At 37.1% G+C, this 18,296-nt stretch overlaps 2 protein-coding genes across 2 annotated transcripts; one reads left to right on the forward strand and one right to left on the reverse strand.

Annotated features, from left to right (window-relative positions):
- Positions 1-1,597: 1,597 nt before the first annotated feature.
- On the reverse strand, positions 1,598-12,557 carry LOC122262571 (heat shock 70 kDa protein 14). Its single transcript, XM_043030593.2, has 11 exons — positions 12,399-12,557; positions 9,349-9,429; positions 8,932-9,160; positions 8,609-8,801; positions 5,660-5,821; positions 5,388-5,490; positions 5,109-5,264; positions 3,365-3,577; positions 2,981-3,151; positions 2,015-2,076; positions 1,598-1,754 (listed from the first exon to the last, which is right to left on the reverse strand). Exons 1-11 carry the CDS (start codon positions 12,456-12,458, stop codon positions 1,673-1,675), a joined length of 1,512 nt encoding a protein of 503 aa, XP_042886527.1. The 5' UTR covers positions 12,459-12,557; the 3' UTR covers positions 1,598-1,672.
- A 392-nt stretch (positions 12,558-12,949) lies between these two features.
- LOC122265892 (large ribosomal subunit protein P2) lies at positions 12,950-17,347 on the forward strand. The gene is made up of 3 exons (XM_086545845.1): positions 12,950-12,994; positions 16,890-17,059; positions 17,168-17,347. Exons 2-3 carry the CDS (start codon positions 16,891-16,893, stop codon positions 17,326-17,328), a joined length of 330 nt encoding a protein of 109 aa, XP_086401971.1. The 5' UTR covers positions 12,950-12,994; position 16,890; the 3' UTR covers positions 17,329-17,347.
- Positions 17,348-18,296: the final 949 nt, after the last annotated feature.

Genomic DNA, 18,296 nt, shown 5'->3' on the forward strand with positions numbered 1-18,296 from the left:
CTTAAAATTCATGTATTGAGATATGCAAGTAAGGTAAGGTGAAATAGAACTGAATTATTGAATCCTTGGTGACTCAACACTTGAGAAACCTTAGTCATTATCACAAAGTCATAAGGGCAATCCAAGTCTCACTCTATGTCTAATCTGTACACAAAACCATGTAGACATTTGCCTTTCAACATATTCCTTGCCTACAAGAAATACCCAGGTAAAAGATCATTCCAAACCATGAAGCTAGAGGGATGTAGCAGTGCCATGTCAACTGCTCACTGTAAACATTCCATATAACTACTATTAAGATAGGTACATTCTAGAATACTTCCTAATAGTTCACCAAGAACCAAATCATGCATTGTGTTTCCAGGTAATGTCATAATTATGCGTTCAATAAGATTTCTCAATCTAAAAAAAGTCATCTATGCAAATTAATTCAATTATTGTAAAGTGTAACAAAAATTAAAATGTAGAATAGGAATCACATAAAACTACCCAACATATATATCTTGTGTATTATTGAGGGTGCTGAGAGTCTCTTCCTGAGGTAAGAGAAAAAAAAGTTACATGAAAGTTTCCCATTGCAGTTCACAAGAACCTAGTGAGTACATCCTTGTAGCTGTTACAACATTAACCCTTTAAAGACAGGAGGTGGCTGAGCTGAAGTCCATCTACAGGAGGGAAACTAAAAAATTGCCATCATATAGTCTAAGTATACCAAACCATCATAAATGGGGATTCATTATTAGTTAGAGACACCTATCTGTTTCCCTTGTTCCTGAATAACTGGAGGAAACCTTTTATGATACAGCTGAAGGCACAGTCACTGGTCAGTTTCAACCTCTCCTTTTAACCCATTAGCAGAGCATAATTTGCTGCAAAGGCAGAGTCGGTCATAGATGCGGAGGGCACCGTGCCAGACATGTAAAACAGCCATCCTACTGCACAAACATTTTTTAATACCGCAACCAATGGGTTAAGTCTGTGCCACATATAGTTATCTTTCACAACACAAATAATAACATACTGCTCTAACCCACTAACTATGGGACCAATTTTGCTGCGCCTAGTCATCTCGCCAGAGTATATCACTGCCTATTAGTAGGTTCAGGCAGCGAGCAGCTGCTACAGGGATCCTCTGGCATGACGGCCATGGTATAATGTTTACTTAATCTGGCGGGAAGACCAGCCAAGCCATGACATGAACATCGTCCAGCGTTATGGGGTTAACAGTATATTAAGGCACCCATGTGCATTGAATCAGACTGTCTGTTCACAATCAACCATGATCTAGAAACTAGATGATGGGCTTTTTGTCTCTTCTCATCTATTATCAGCAATATTTTAAAGATGGTATTACCACATTTTACATATTCAATAAGCAGTACACAATTTTTTTGCTAGTTTAATCGTGGTATTTTGTTTAATATTAAAGACAGGACATCAGCCCAACTATCATATACATAATGTATGACAATACAAGGAATAATTTTCATACCAACTGATACAACTTGGGTGTGTAACTAGCACATATTGTGGGAGACTAAATTTGTACTTTATAAAAAAAAAAGGACCTTAGCTTACTTAAACCAATAAAACAATGTTGGCAATAAGTAGGCTATTTATTAGATTGCTTGAAATTTTCACATAGGGATAATGCATCTAGGTACTACCTGTCTCAACTCCGACCTGCTTCAATAATAAAAGATTGATTAACTTTGGCCTTTGGCTCCTGTAACGTTACATGGAGACTTCCATCACTGTAGGGAAGAGAAAGAGAGGAACAATTAGGTTTTATCAACCTTTTAATTTCTCTCACTAGACAAGAATATCAAAAACAAGTAATGACTCAAAATTATTGTAATGACCACATGCAAATGTAATGTACTATCTAAAAATATTTAATGACTTTAACTTGTCCACACAAAAAAAAAGTTTCCAGTTGTACTGTAACAAGACTGATAACTAATCAAAGAATAATCTCAACTATTGTATAAGCCTCCAACAAAAAAATACATACCTCTTCAAGTGAAAGTCCATCTTAACAAATTTTGAGCTTTCTATAAATGTTGTGACATCAACCTGCAATTGAAAAATTGGATGTCATTAAAAAAAATGCAATACAAATCAATTACTGTAATGTGAATAAAAGAAAACTGACTATGATAACATGTTAACCACCAAAGAGCATCATTGGAACTCCCTCATACCACCACTATGTTTCAGTGCTGTGGCAATAGCTGAGTGAGGTGGTGGGTACTCATTACTCTCATCAAATACGCTGAACTACCACAATAGCAGTCTTGGGACATGCGTGGCACATATGGCAATGCATCAACACAAGCTGTTTACCAGCAACCACATGAGCCATCCGTGGTCATGATATCCTATGGTCATTATTATAGAATGGTTATTTTGTTTGAGAATAATTTAAAATCTAGCTGAATTTCAGAAGATACATTAGGCTGTTATTGCAAGTTTGAAATGAACCACAAGTTCACTTAACAGTATCACAAAGTTCTTGCTAATACCATTATCAGAGCATCTGTAATTTTGATAAATGTAAGCATATAGTAAATGTTTAGGTATATTTGGGAATGATTCCCAGAATTACTTGTCCAATCACTCCAAAACTATTTCCATACCCCTTACCCTTCTGTGACAGGCATTTTTCCCAGGAGAAGATCACTTTTACACTCCATTTATTTTCAAAATACAAGCAATTAATTTCTTTAGTTGTGTAACTATCTCATCTGAATTAGTATCCCCTTGCAATTATATCATATATATTCTCATATCATACCAAAAGTCTAGAAAATAATAACACATCTTAAGATGCCCAACTCAGGATGAACATCTTAAGATGTAGCCTGTCTGAGGGTTAAAGTTGCATGAAATGAAATAACAGTAACAGCAGAACAATGTTTCGCAGCCTCAACCTAAGACTATATTAGGCCACGGAATAACAGACTCCTTAATTACCTACCTGAGCTAGTACCGCATTTTCTGCTGGTGTCTGTGTTAAGGTCTCCTCCTCATAGACGATGACGGAGCATGGGGAGGGCACAGGGCATGGCAAGGCAAGACTCAGACTATGTCGTGCATGTGTAGGAGTGCCCCTGCTGAACACACATTCATTGCTCTCGCTACCTGCAATCTAAGTTAAAAAAGGAAGATGTCAGTGAGAGAGAGAAGGGGGGGGGGAGAAAGAAAGAAAGAGAGAGAAAGGGAGAGGAAGAGAAGGAGACAGAGAAAAAGAGAAAGAAAAATAGAGAGAAAGAGATTATGAACCAGACAAATAGAATAAAGTTAAGATTCAATTACAACCACATAAAAATCATCTGAATATAATAAATGAACAAATAATTACCATGCAAAAGATTGAGGAGGCCAGAGCCGGGACTGTGGTAGAGGCCAGAGGTGAGTGCATTGGCTGTCCCAAGAGAAGCGCTGCCTCAGTTGAAGCTCCAGCAGCAAGGACTTCATCAGGAAGGATGCTGCACAAAAAGTCCGCCTGAGGGAAGGCGTCACTAACTAACTGCTGCAGTTTGGGTATCTTTGCAGAGCCTCCACTGAGAATAACCTGTCGATAAAATTCCCTTTTGTTAGGACATTTCTCCATCTTTAGATTCTTCCTAAATGCTAGCATCATTACTGCAAAATACCAGTAGTAATGGAATTTCTTTTAAGAAAGGTTCAACAACTATAAATATGCCACATGTTGATAGCACAGTACAAAGGAGAAGACATCAGTTCCATAAAGGGAAATGCACATCGTAAAAGACAGCAAGGAAGCTTCAAGTTTGTGTGCATGTTAACCAATTTGCTGCCTTTGTTTGTTTGTTTACACTCTTAGTCAGGATGATGTAAAACACATTGTTTTACTTTTAAAAGCTAGCTTGGAGTTTGAAACATAAACATGGAAGTGATGAAGCAATAGCTAGTGGTCTTACTTGCAGTTGTTGAATCAATTAAATAAATTACAGAGTTATGGCTCAAAATAACTCATTTCGAAACCATATATACTTCATATGGTGTTTGATATAAATACAAATATAGCTGCAATATAGAATTCTCAAAGGCAATTAAAACCATGGCTTAGGGTCATAACAAAGAAAAAATAATCTAGTTTAAAGAAAAATAGTGTCTTATATTCTTTTTAGCATGAAAGGAATCAATAAAGTAACAAATAACATTTAATGATTTTACAATTATGGTCGGTGAATAAGCTGGACCATCAATCAGTGAAGGAAAAGGTAGGACACATATATACTGCAAATACCTACACATTAAGTATAGAATCTTCACATATCAATTCATACATAAGGAATCAGCTCATCCTAGAGTTCAAAGTGCAGGTGATTAGCAATGATAACACATTACAGTTGTGTGTATCAGATCTGATGAATTAGCCTATTCTCCCTCTCTCAGAGCAGAGCAATTTGAAGTTGATGGCCAGCTGTGAGGGCGACCACACTCAGTCAGCTGCTGGCTACAAAATGTTTGAAGCCTTCTATTCATTCATACTTTTCTTAGTGATGTATGACCATATTGATGAATTCATCATCAACATGACAATAAAACAGTAATCCATATAACTTTGTAACCAACATGAAAAACTACACATGATTACACAGGGTACAGATTGCAGTAATTGCAATGAAAAACAATCTGGGATCTTTATCAAGTCCCTACTAGTAAATTTTATATATAGATTTTTTTTGGAGGAGGGGGGGAAGCATATAGGGTCAATAAAGGGTTAACAGTCTATATATGTCCCATATTCACTTAAGATATTATCTGCCATGGTAAAACAAACCATAATTTTTATGTTATTGGACTTGATGAAATTCACTAAAAAAAAAAAAAAAAAAAAAAAATATATATATATATATATATATATATATAGATATATATATATATATATATGTATATATATATAGTACACCATAAAGAATCATGTGGATAAATAACCAAGAGAATAGAAATCTAAAATAACTGCTGCCCAAATCAAAATAACCAAATAATCAAGGTTACTCATCAATAATATAGTATCTATGATGAAAGCTTTGCTGTGCTAAGGGATTCTTATAAATTAACAGAAGTATACAAACCTTCTGGATCTTGTCCACTGTTAAGCCACACCTCTGCACTGCCTCCCTGACTGGCTGCAGAAAGCTTGAGAGAGCCGAGGACACTATGCCCTCAAAGCGTGCCCGAGAGAGAGTTGTGGAGAAGTCAACGCCCTCCCATAGAGATTCAACATAGACCTGAAATGCAAGAGTCGGTAAATATAAAGGATATGTACAAGCCTATGACAATATGAAGAAATGCATCACAAAATCTAGATTTGCTTACAAAGAAATCTCTTTATCATACATAAATGCCTTTACCTGAGCTGTTCCCATTGTGGATAAGACATGCTTGCAATTTTCAGCAGCATTATATAATTTCCTTTTAGATCGCTTGCTCTCCAGGGGGTCACCTTTGTATTTCCTGAGGTGAAATGGCAGATGTATGTTAACAACAGGATGTGTAATTGTTAATAAAGTTTAAATACTTCAAAATTTCAATCACTAATCCCAATTTCCATTTCCACAACAATAATATTCTTTTATGATAGGATAACTTATTCTAATAATTGATTCAACCCAAAAACTCTTACGCGTAAAATTCCTTGGCAAAGTGTTGCACTAGTAAATCTGTCAGGGAATCGCCTGCAACTGAGGATGATGTGATCGACTCTTTCACACTTACTAATCCTCCAGCAATCTCGACCACAGAACCTACAATGGTTGTACCTCCACAGTGTAGCACAACAACTTGTCTGGTGAGGAAAATAATCATGAAAATCAAATGTTTCCCCTGTAATAAGTCTTAACTATTAACTTTTGTATCTAGTCACATAAACATGATATTTCAGCACATATTAAATCTTTTACAAGCTAGTAAGAACTCCTATAAGTGGTTAACCATTGCCGATGGGGGATAGATTTGCTTACCCAGGCTCCAGGATGGGTTGTATTTCAGAGCGAGGCAGCTTCAAGTAACATACCTTGACTTTTCCCACTCTCTTTTAGTCACTCATTGTAAAGCTAGTCATTTTTGTCTTTTGATTTTTGTGTGTTTCACTGTATCTAGAGGCTTATATCTGTCATAACACAGGCTCTATCAATTCTGCAGTTTGACTAAAATTGTAGATTAGGGTCTACATCAGCTCATTTTATTCTTTATACTCAGCGTGATACATGTATTGTTGTTTTAGGGGAGGACAAAAAGCAACTTTATTTTTTCGTATTTGTGTGCTGTCATGAACAAATTTGAAACATTTATATAACCATCCATAATGAAGATAACATGAAAACATATGCAACAGGAGGGAAACTTGTGCTTATGACTGTGAGTGCCACAGTAAAAGGCATCCCTTCTGGCACAGGGTACATTGTAGACACTGGGCATGGTTTGAGTCACCTTCTTCCTCTCGTTCTGCCTGCACATTTGGCAACTGTGGTACTTTAGAGCAAGAGGTTGGCAACTTGCTATGTGCCATCACTCTATAAAGCTAGTGCTTGCTAGAGACTGTAGAGGGGTGCCATTCAAGGCTCTCTCTCCTGTTGGTGCTAGAAGAAAGTGGTGCCATCTAGGTTTTGGATATTAGGTGAAACCCATTATGCTTAATATTACAGCAGTTATAATAATTATGACTCACTCATTACTCATAGCACAATAAAACACAGTGATCCAAAATTCCTGAACATGATGATGCCTGCCATCAAGCCCAGAGCTCCTATGTCGTGCATGTCTAAAAAACACGTCACCTGTTGTTTTTAAGCTAAATTAATGTACAAAACCTTAGGCACCACTTTCTTCTAGCATCAGCAGGAGAGAGTCTTGAATAGCACCCATCCACAGTCAAGCATTATCTTTTTAGAGTGATGGCACATAGCTAGTTGACAACCTCTTGCTCTAAAGTACCACCGATGAAGGATGCCCAGGCAGAATGAGAAGAGGAAGGTGACTCAATCCATACCCAGTGTCTAAAATGTGCTCCTGTGCCAATATGGATGCCTTTCACTGTGGCACTCACAGTCACAAGCACAGGTTTCCTTCCTCTTCCCTACCTCTTCATGTTATCTTCATTGTAGGTGGTTATATGTTTCTTATTCGTTCATGACAGCACAAAAATACGAAAAAATAAAGTTGCTTTTTGTCCTCTCATAAAACAGCAATACTTCTATCACATTGGGTATAAAGAAAATAATGAGCTAATATGGATCATATACTACAATTTTAGTCAAATGCAGCATTGATAGAGCCTGTCATATGGCACATAGAAGTCTCTAAACTCAATAAAATACACAAAAAATGAAACACAAAAATGGATCTAGTTTTACAATGAGTGACTGAAAGAGAGTGGGATGATTCAAATTATGTTGCTTCAAGCTGCCTCGCTCTGAAATAAAACCTATCCTGGCAAGCGAATCTATCCCCATCCGCAATGGGTTAATATCTGATGTAGATTATTATATCTAAAATAGAATCACTTTGTGACCCCATTTTGTTAGTAAGCTCCACAAGGTAAATAATTTCATGTAAATTTAGGTAAATGTAAATTTGCAGTGAGAAAGTTGGACAAAAATGGTATTTATTATCCCCATACCTCAACATTATACATCTCCATGCACCCATACTACCACAACTCCTCTATTCAGTAGTCCCACATCTAGTTAAGTCCTGTTACCTGTCACAGTCACATTGTTTTTCCTAAAATTATGGCCAAAATTATTTTTAAAAATTCCTAGAATTAACCCACTCATGACGGGGGCATTCTAGCCTTGAATGTCACAATGCCGGGGCTTTCGAATTCTTAGGCCTAAATCAATTAAATGGCTGGCACAATACTGTGCCGCCCGGCCACTGGGCTTTTGAATGAGCGGTACAGTACTGTGCCACCCGTCCAGAGAGGGTTAAGATAATAAAATGAGAGGAAATCACTGCTCCTTCTTTACATGCAGATAGCTGATTAATTCAGTATTCCTTCTTGACTAAATCCTTAAACTTCCTTTGAAGATGTTGGAATTGTTGTTAATGTTTCCTTTTACATGAGCTGGAGATGACTGCATGTGTGTGCAAGGGAGGTGAAATGCCATCAGCTGAGGACAGAGGTTGCTTGTGTATCTTTGTTTATAATCTTGTCCTGAATCCAGAAAGTGTATGTATATATATATAAATGTGTGTGTGTGAGTGCATGTGTGTAAGTGCATATGTATGCGTGCATGTGTAAGTTCATGTGTATATGTGTGCGTGCGTGTATGCTCAATAGACACAAAACCTTCTTATACCTTTTCTTCACAGTCACACTTAGGAGATATTATATTATATATTCCCAGGTAACTGACCTACCATTCAACTAAGATATATCCTGTGTAAGAAATAAGTACAAGACATAGGGGTTTATATGAGTTTGGCTAGCATGTTTATAACAAGTATTTCAATGAATCCTCTAAGGTGTTGACTATAACCTCACAATAATGTGGGGCCTACCAAAGGTATTCAAAATTTCCCTAAAAAATTCTCCTTCAATTACAAAACACAAAATTGTCTATGAACTTACAAATTCTTTTTGTTGTCATTTACAAGGCCATATGCTAAGACTGCAGCAACAGGCTGACTGATGGTGGACATCACATTAAAAGCAGCTTTCTTGGCAGCTTTCCTGACAACATCCACAGCTGCCTCACTGGCCCAGGCCGGAACACTTACAACAAGAGGCAGTTCTGATTCACTTGTCTGATTTATGGCAATACCTGAAAGGAAATAATTCCACTGATGATGTTATCAACATTCAGGATAAAAGAAAATACTGAATAATCAAAACCACAACAAAATGTAACTTGTATATTAGCAATGAAAAACAAACAAACACATGTCTAATACCTTTGAGAAGAGTAAAAATATTAGTTAAAACCTCCTCAGCAGTTATGGTTGCATTCTTCTCTCCACGCTGCACTGAGTAACACACTTGGTCATTTTCCCATTTAGGACAACAAGAGATGTTGGCCTGGCAGGCCCCTTCATCTTCACTGCAGCTGACACTGCGTAGCACATTTTGAATGGTGTTTGCTGCATGTCGGATGATTCCTTGCTTAGCTGCAAGTCCTGTTACCTGGTTATTACAAAGAGATACTGATTGAACTCTAAGATTTATTACCTAAAATAAATTTCCTACATGATTTTCCATACTTTTCATAGTACAATTTATTCTAATATTCTGTGCTTTTAATTTTGTAACCCTAATTCTTGCATATCACATATACATAAAAAAATATTCTATAACTTTTGACTGCAACTCACCACTTCCATCTCATGAAATGCCACCACTGCAGGAGTAACTCTGTCTCCAGAGGCATTGGCCACAACTTCAAATTTTCCATCCTGTCAAGACATAATTAAATGAAAGACATTCATTTGTGTCACAGGAAAATTAATAAGGAATACCTGATTGAAACTGATCAACCTTATCATTCCATTTTCATCCTATTAGTTTTCTCTGATCATCATTATTGTTACACAGAAATGGAGCCAGAAACAAAAACACTCATGACTTTTATGCAGGTTCATGTAAAGAACTGGGCTTCTAAATAAGTGTTTTACTACCTATTTACGTTCCATTCACTAGCATAACTGAAAAGAAAATCTAAAGATTTTACAGTTTGCTAAAATAACCAGCTAATCAGTTCCAATAAAAAAAATGCAAGTGTTAGATTTTAAAGCCTCCCACAAAAGGTGTTTAGTAGTGTCAGATCACTTTTATACTTACCTTGTCTGTTTGTTGAAATTAGAAACATATTTATTCATTTAGTTATAACGACCTATGATACCAAATGCTGATTAGTATTACCCTGTTAATTAATATATCATGAACAGACTCATATTCCATACCATAAGTCAAGAAAATAATAGTAAATACGCAAATCTTTGGTTGTTTTATCATACTTTTAATTTATATGCAAATTCTTACATAAAAATGAAAATAAAAGTTTGTCATTGTATGTCACCTGTAGGATATAATATAGTCACAATCTGATATAGGATTCAACCATGAAAGAAAGGAACAGGAAAAGGAAATCATGTCACTTTTCTATTTTGTCAGAATTAGCCAATATAAAAGACTGTTCCTTGAATTTTCCTCCATAAAATATCCTGGATTACTTAATCAAAAATATGAATAAAGTTCTACCATATACATAAGGATCAGGCAGACACAAAGTGTTATGAACTAAAACAACAATGTTTCCTCTTGTCATCATTGCAAAAAATTATTTTCCTGTATATTTCATATATTCTCAAACTCTAGCTCACTGCACCTAAAAACTCAATATGATCAAAGTGGCTACAAGATGTCTGTTAGTCCTCATGGATCATGAGCTGATACCACGAACAGCCTCCTTCTCCAAGGCTTTGAAAATTCCTGGAGATTTAGGATCTCTGTACCAGTGCCCTTGGCCTACACTGTTGGGCCTGGTTCAATGATACAAGCAATACAGTTAACAAGATTGATCACATCTTTATCAGCACTTGTTGGCAGATCCTGCGGAACAGCTTTATATCTGATGAGACACAAGAGGCCATAGATCCATTTTTCCCTGTCATCAATCTAGCTGAACTGACTGGAGATTCGGCACTGTATCTATCCCTGGCTCAAAGAGGTAAGACACTGATGAGGAAGAACACTGAGCAGAGTGCTGAGAATTTTGATTAGGATATCAAAGGCCCTTTTTTAGTGGATGGCCTTTGGCCTACCTAACAAACCCATTCGCGCTGACACATTTCGTGGTTTTTGGGTCAGACGCCAGCGACGAGACATTTGGTCAAGGCCAGCGCTCAGGGTGAGCAAGCAGACAGCCTAGGCTCGCCGCTAGTGCGCCCGAGAATCCCGAGGCGTTACCCTTATGCGTTCGAAAACCCCAGCATTCTGACCATTCAGATCTGGAATGGCCCTGGCCTGAATGGGTTAATGGAACAATTTGCCAAGTTGATTCTATCACAGTTATAATCTGACATGATTTAAAAGAAAAAAAAAAAAAGAATTCCATACCTCATATATGAAGGAAATAAAGATTTGCTTAAAAAATGCTCTTATAAATTTTACCAATATATCAGAAAACTGCCTTTGTTCCTATATATCATTTCAACCTGTTGATGCCAGGCACATGCACGGTCTTGTGGTTGGTTTTGTTTTGTTAATATATTTTACATTGGTCTTTGTATCTTCAACCGTTTACCAATTCCTTGTATTTTCTACATAATAATATCTTGATATCAATAACAATATTAATAATAATCATATTAATAATAATATTAATAATCATAATAATAATTACATAATTATTTTTATTCCTATTGTCATTATAATCCTAAAAACAGTAACAGCAATAAAAACAAACAATTTTCAAAAAATAAACTTTTACTGGGGAAAACAGGTGAGGTTAGGCAGGCCTAGAAAATAAGACCTTGGTTAGTAAGTACTTGCAAAGCCATCAATTTGATATCCTTATAATAAAACAAAACAATAGTGAACAGTCCAAGTAAACATAGACTCCCGGCATCAAGGGAATAACTCATGTTTCTAATTTCAAAGGAATAGCAATAACTCTCCACACTGCAGTATTGAAATAAACCTAAATACAGGACAACAAACATCTGCACAATGATCAAAGTGAACAATAATGAGAAAATTACTGATCTCTCCTTATACTATTACAAAACTACTTTCATCATTACTATAATGATCATTGTGTTATCAATAAGCTTTGCTGTAGAGCTCAGGTCTGTAGCAAAGGATTTGAATGAGTTGCATATTTTGTAAGCAATGATACAAGAACAGCAGAATAACTCAATGAATCCGCTAGCATGAGCACCAGTCTTTCTGGCTCAACTACAATTGACAAATGCAGTTTTATTATATCATCTTGTTGAATAATCTGAACATATAATCTGTAGCTATACCTAAACCTCATACACATGGTATTAAAATTTGTATTTACATATTCTTTCCTAAAAGTAGTATTCAACAATAGGGTTAACAATTTGCTAAATAATATACCACCTAGGTTTAAAGAAAAACAAATATGATCATTGTAGTTGATGTAGGGAAATTTGCAACTTCTTAATAATGACAATATGCATACAATTGCAACAACACAGTTTTCCATCTTACCTGACATATTCAGAGAGGGCTTTATGGGTGACGAATTCAGAACACGAAATAAAGTTAAACAAAATATCCCAATAACAGTACTACAGGACACGAGGGTCACCTTCGAAAAAAAACAATCTTTTCTAAGTGTCACAAGACACCAAACACGGTCTTCACATGAGAGAAGGAAGCCAAATGTCTTTACCTTGTTGACGGCGATGCAGCACGAACTACTCCCGAGATAAATACCGAAAGAAACTGACATTTCTCTCCCTCCTGACGAAGTTCTTCAGCACAGCATGTGAGGAGATGTTTTGACTCCGTTCACTTTGGAACTCGTCATGCCCAGGAGACAAGTCCACTTTGGGCCAATCAGATCACGGGGCGTAAGAATTCCCAGGTTCTGATTGGTTTATTTGTATAATCATGAGGTTATTCGTGCTCTGTTCCTTATAAGCCAATCAAATTAGTCAAAATAGAATTTATTGAGTTTTGATTGGCTAAGATGATCTCGTGTTCCCGCCGAGGGAGGGGTGCACGACACTGTGTTTTGCTAACCCTCTTTATTTACGAAGAAGAGTAACAATTCCTACCTAAACCATAAAAACCACCACAATTATAAAATAGCCACACAGACTATGCAATATAACAAAATCATTATTGAAAAATATAGAGAAAATTAAGGCAAAAACGAACCAACGGACCGGTCGAGGGGGAGGCGGCGAGGGGGGGATTTTCGTCTTTCCTTCGTGAGATTTTATTCGTGTTGAGCGGACACGTTTCGTGCCTCAAGGCCTAAATGTGAGTACTTTTACGGGGTATTGGTCTTTGGGTTGTAGATATATAAAGGTAATAGGGTTTCTACTTGTGGTTGTTGTTATTTACGCGAAATTTTGTCCTGTAATGAGAGAAATGGCGAGGAAAATGTGTAACTTTGTCATCATTGTCAACACGTGGGGTTCGGAAGGTTTGTTTTGTGTTTTGAAGACTTTCTAATTGTTTTTGAGAAACTATTAGCATGGGTGCTATAATATGCTATCTAGTGGGCCGGAAGTTGTTGATATTTTCTCTTATGTAAAGTTAATATGAAGTAAGATTGTTTTCCCGCGATATTTAAACAGGATTGATACCGGCAAAAGTTTTGACACATATTGCAGTCATTTTTTTAATTATGTGCAGCCATTGAATGCATGAGTTGTGACAAAGGTGTAATGAGGTGACTCCATATAATGAAATTGAAAAACAACATAGCAATTTAAGTCTTCAATACCATTGCAAATCGAGACAGAAGCAGTAGGGAGATTCACAAACAAGATGACCTCCACCAACTGCATCCTTCCAGCACCTCGGAAAAATGTCCAAATCGGATGTAATTGCAGGGGATTATGTATGGGAGGGAATTCAAATGAGCCCACAATCAGGGTCCCTTTTTTTAAGGCACTTTGTGCTACCTTGTCCTACTTCGGGGCATATTTCGTATAAAAAATCTTAACCCAATTACCTACCTAACTTTGCCTAGTTTTGAATTAAGCCCTAGCCAAGGGAGGGCTTTTCCCCCTGGACCCTCCTATTTAGGGCACTTCATGCAACATGCCTTATGCAAAATACCTCAAACCACCATCCTTGCCCTGAAATTCAAACATGGCTGTGTTTATGTATTTATGACTACTGATGTAGTGTGGACTAGACACCCCTTATGAATTACCTGCGTGCACTGTTATGTTCTCTCGATGTTGACACTATAATTATAGTGCCCTCTAGTGAGTGGTCGCATCATTATCAGTCCTAGTTTCTGAGGAATGAGACGGTCTCGGTTGCTGTCATCATGCTGCATTGTGAATGTTATTCATGGTCGGGGCTTTTTCTTCTATGGAACTAATTACGTATCATAAGTTTCACAAAGTGCCCTGAAAAGGGGAGGTCCACAGGAGGGTGTAGTAACACTGCATTATTCGGAAAGTTTACCATAACCCTTATTGGGGTGTCGTCTACAGAGGAACTGAACAGTAGTTAACCTTGATAATCAGTCCATGAACATCCAGATTTTTTGATAGATGGCTCTTTTCCAAGTAAGTGCACATTTGGCAAAACCAAAGCATCAGTCAGTTGTTTACCAGTGTAGGATGAAGCTTGAACCTGACATATTTCATATCTTCCCACTTAAGACTCAGATTATGAAGTATAGGGGTGGAAACGCATGTAATATCTACTGTATGTGACTATACCAATATCTTGGTATTTAGCAATGCAGCATGATTTAAAAATTGGTAATGTCCATTTTTGTACAGCCATTGAATCTCGCAACTTTCAATTGTCTGCAATTCCTCCTGATGTGTATTGCATGAATCTGCTATAGTTTTCCACCGCAAATGACTTTCTGGAATTGTAAGTCCCAATAGTAGGGGAGGGTATGAAGTATATCAGGGAAATTACAGGATAAAACAAGCTTAAATGTAATGAATATGTACTACAAGCATGTAAAAAACAACAAATACACTTAGAATCGGCTGTGTCTGCCATTAATTGAGATCTACAAACCAAAGCGCTAACTAAATATTGCATTCTGTTTCCCCCACCTAACCCCCTAGCCAGGGGGGTTCTGAATGGTAAGATATTCCCTCATTGTTAATGTTTTTCAGCATGTAATTTTCTGTCAGAAAACCATAAACCTTCAAGTGATATTGCACCTTTCTTTGGTTTCGGCGATTTCATCTTGATTGCTTCCATCAAAAATGCAAAATTTCAACACTTGGGGTAATTGATGAGCTCAGATATTACACTGAGACAGATACTGATGTCCCGTAGTTCCATTTTTGCCACAAAATAGATCAAAGAATGTCCGATAATGGACATAACAAAAACAAGAAAATTCTCACCGGCGCTCCTCAAGGAAGGATGACCGAATAACTATCAAATCGCCTGGCAGCAAATATGCACATCCACAGTTAAATGAAATGTTAAATTTCTTGAATAAAAATGGAAGAAATATATAACCGTGAAAGGAAAGACGCTTTCAACCAGAATTAAGTTTTACACACGAACTAGTTGAGATACCGCGGAAATTAGTTATGAAGTCAGTGTAAGCTTGACATCATACTGTTATCATCGTGAGCGACTTAGATAAAATGCATTGCTGGCGCTTCAAACCTGCTAAATACCTTCTTTATAAACAATTTGCAAAAGTGCTCTGAATGGAAATGTTCAATTTCCATTTGACTGGCTTTATGTACTATTTTCCTTGTCGCTTTCAGGTATCCAGTGATTTCTCAGTTTTCAAAAACTACCTTGGGTTATTGTAATAGGTATGATAAGGACTTGAAACATAAAATAAAGAAATGCAGTGAATTATAGTTTTTAAATAGTGGGCAGCAGTGATAAAGTCAATAAGGAAAAAATTGGTGAATGGGCAAGTTATGTGGCTAAGCCCCAGTTAGCCTCCCACGACAGTCTAGACAAGTACAGTGTGCGAGACTGACTTCATCATCAAGCTTTTAGAAATGCCCTTTACATGTTATATATTTCACTATATATCTATCTATATATCTATCTATATATATATATATATATATATATATATATATATATATATATATATATATATATATATATATATATATAAATTTCCCAGGAAAAATGCAATATTCTGAGTTACAGGGGTATCATCCTCAAGATATATTTAATTTGTATAATATTCAATATAGTTAAACTTCAACAGTCTTGAAAGTAGGACTTGAAAGTATATTTGGGAAATTATGGGGAAATACAGGCTAAAAAAGTATGAAACCAGTACATAAACCCCAATGTTGAGTGGGGGAGGGGTTGATTTGTGTAACTTCACTCATGTGATCATCAATCAGTCTATAGGTCAAAAGCATTTTTTCATACTCTTCTTTTCATGTTCATATGAACTGGCTGACTGCAAAGTTGTTTGAGGTACTTTTGTGCTGGAAGCTGATTTTGAAGAGCTAGTCATACAGCTTGCAGCAATCCAGTCTATAGTGCTCTTCTCTGCTATTAGTTCTTTCATTTCTAGCAGTTCTTTGCTGTTCTATTGGTGGACTTAACCCATTGGAGCCAGTTGAAGTGATTAAACGTTTTGTGGTTTTCGCGTCAGGTGCCCGAGACGAGCTATGAGGGAAAGCCGCGCGCTCGGGTTGAGCGAGCAGGCAGCCCAGGCTCGCAGCTTGTGCGTCTGAGAATCTCGAGGCATTAGGCTTATGTGTTCAAGAACCCCGATATTGTGACCGTGCAAAGCCAGAACGGCCCCAGCGTGAATGGGTTAAGGGGAGCACCAATCTTTTTGCCGACTTGCCTATCAGTGGCTTTGCTGGTGTCTTTTTGTAAAGTTTTGACTAAGACCATTATCACTAATGCAAGATTCAAGCATCAGGTTTTCAAGAGCCTCACAATTAAAACTTGCCCAGTTGCAAATAATTCTATTAATGTAGAGGTTATCCTCTTCATTCTGGTAGTTTCTTTTCTCTTGTATATAAATTGAAAAAGGATTCTCTCCAATTTTATTAGAAAACCGTGTATGTTTTATTGAAAAAGACAAGTTGCTCTTGCATTTCCCTCTCATTGTTTGAGCATATACATAAACATATCAATTATTTTGACCATGGTACTGAAATCTCGATCCTTTTTTATACTTGGCTATAAGTTAACTATCTTGTTTAACAATTTTTTAAATTTCCAGAATGCGTTACGTTGCTGCTTACTGTCTGGCTGCCCTTGGGGGCAAAACTGCCTCTGCCAAGGATATTGAGAAGATCCTCGATTCAGTAGGTGTTGACTGTGATGCTGATAAGGCCAAGAAAGTTGTATCAGAGCTCGATGGGAAGGATCTCAAGAGCATAATTGCTGAAGGTGTGTACAGTGTTTGTATTTTAATATTTTATTCATCATTTTTGTGGATTAATTTGCTAAAGAAATAAAATTCCATATTTAATTACTCTTAACCCTTAAATATTTAAGGTATGGGAAAGCTTGGATCCATGCCTGCTGGTGGTGGAGGTGGAGCCCCTGCTGCTGGTGGTGCCCCTGCTGCAGCTGCTGCTGAAGAGAAGAAACCAGAGAAGGTTGAAGAGCCAGAAGAAGAGTCTGATGACGACATGGGCTTCGGTCTCTTCGATTAATAAACTCCCTTCTTGAGAATTCCTTTTTCATTTCTATGGTCCTTATGGGTGTGTCTACAGCAAAGCATTTGGGGTTGCATACATAAAGGAATGCTTTGACTCATTTCAGTGAATGCCTATAGTTTTTGTTTACATTTTATTTTTTGATACCTCACTTAGGGCAGAAAATATGAAATACAATGGCACGTATCTCATCTGGCATGTAAAGAGCACTAGGTAAAAGAAACCTTCTGTGAGTATATTCAGGCTGAAGCATTAAATGCTAAAGCAATTGATGTTTTCAATATGCAGAGGAAGAGCTTTAGGCTAAATACTAAATGAAATGGTAGCGAGAAATAGACCAAATAGAAGAGGGACATATTTCTTAAATTATTTATAAATTTACAGTAATTTCCAGAATGAAGAGCTAGAGTAGCTAGTAAAGCTTTGTATTGCCACATTTTTGTCATGCCAAATCTTGAGCAAGGCTTAAGTTTTTAATAAAGCCCATGTTGACTAGATATGGTCAAGATCAATGGTGATGTCATGGGGGGGGGGGGGGGGAAGCAATAGGCGAGTATTAGTGTGTAGATTAGGTTAGATCTTTCCAAAAGGCTCTTAAATTTCAGAAGTGGACTGAATAACATGGGTAGAATAGTTATCAGGTGTACTTAAGACCTTCATTTACATATGACATCACAAGCCATAGTTGAAAAAACGTTTTTGAAAATGTAGCCAGACTTGAGTTTAACGGCTTCAAGTATTGCTTGATCAATTTCATGACAAATGTGGCTTATTAAGAGTATTTTATGGGAGCTTGCAAAAAGCAATCGGGCAAGCTTCCAACTTCTTGGTGTCTAAAGCCACGTCCACACGGTTGAGCTGTGCCTGGCAGGGCAAAGTCTGCAGACTGTGCCCGCATAAGTGTCCACACAGCTGTCTTTGGTGGTTGGAGGGCAGTCGGACGCCAGTAGTTGTGAGCGAGTGGT

Source organism: Penaeus japonicus, unplaced genomic scaffold (assembly GCF_977035675.1).
Source record: "Penaeus japonicus unplaced genomic scaffold, GWHDUDI00000001_assembly GWHDUDI00000017, whole genome shotgun sequence".
Classification (NCBI taxonomy): domain Eukaryota; kingdom Metazoa; phylum Arthropoda; class Malacostraca; order Decapoda; family Penaeidae; genus Penaeus; species Penaeus japonicus.

Coding starts and splice junctions, on each gene's coding strand:
- LOC122262571 (XM_043030593.2), bottom strand. CDS start 12,458: ATGTCAGTTTCTTTCGGTATTTATCTCGGGAGTAGTTCGTGCTGCATC. Junction 5,491..5,659: donor TTTGCCAAGGAATTTTACGC/GTAAGAGTTTTT, acceptor ATTTCACCTCAG/GAAATACAAAGGTGACCCCC. Junction 1,755..2,014: donor ATGGACTTTCACTTGAAGAG/GTATGTATTTTT, acceptor TCTTCCCTACAG/TGATGGAAGTCTCCATGTAA.
- LOC122265892 (XM_086545845.1), top strand. CDS start 16,891: ATGCGTTACGTTGCTGCTTACTGTCTGGCTGCCCTTGGGGGCAAAACT. Junction 17,060..17,167: donor CAAGAGCATAATTGCTGAAG/GTGTGTACAGTG, acceptor TAAATATTTAAG/GTATGGGAAAGCTTGGATCC.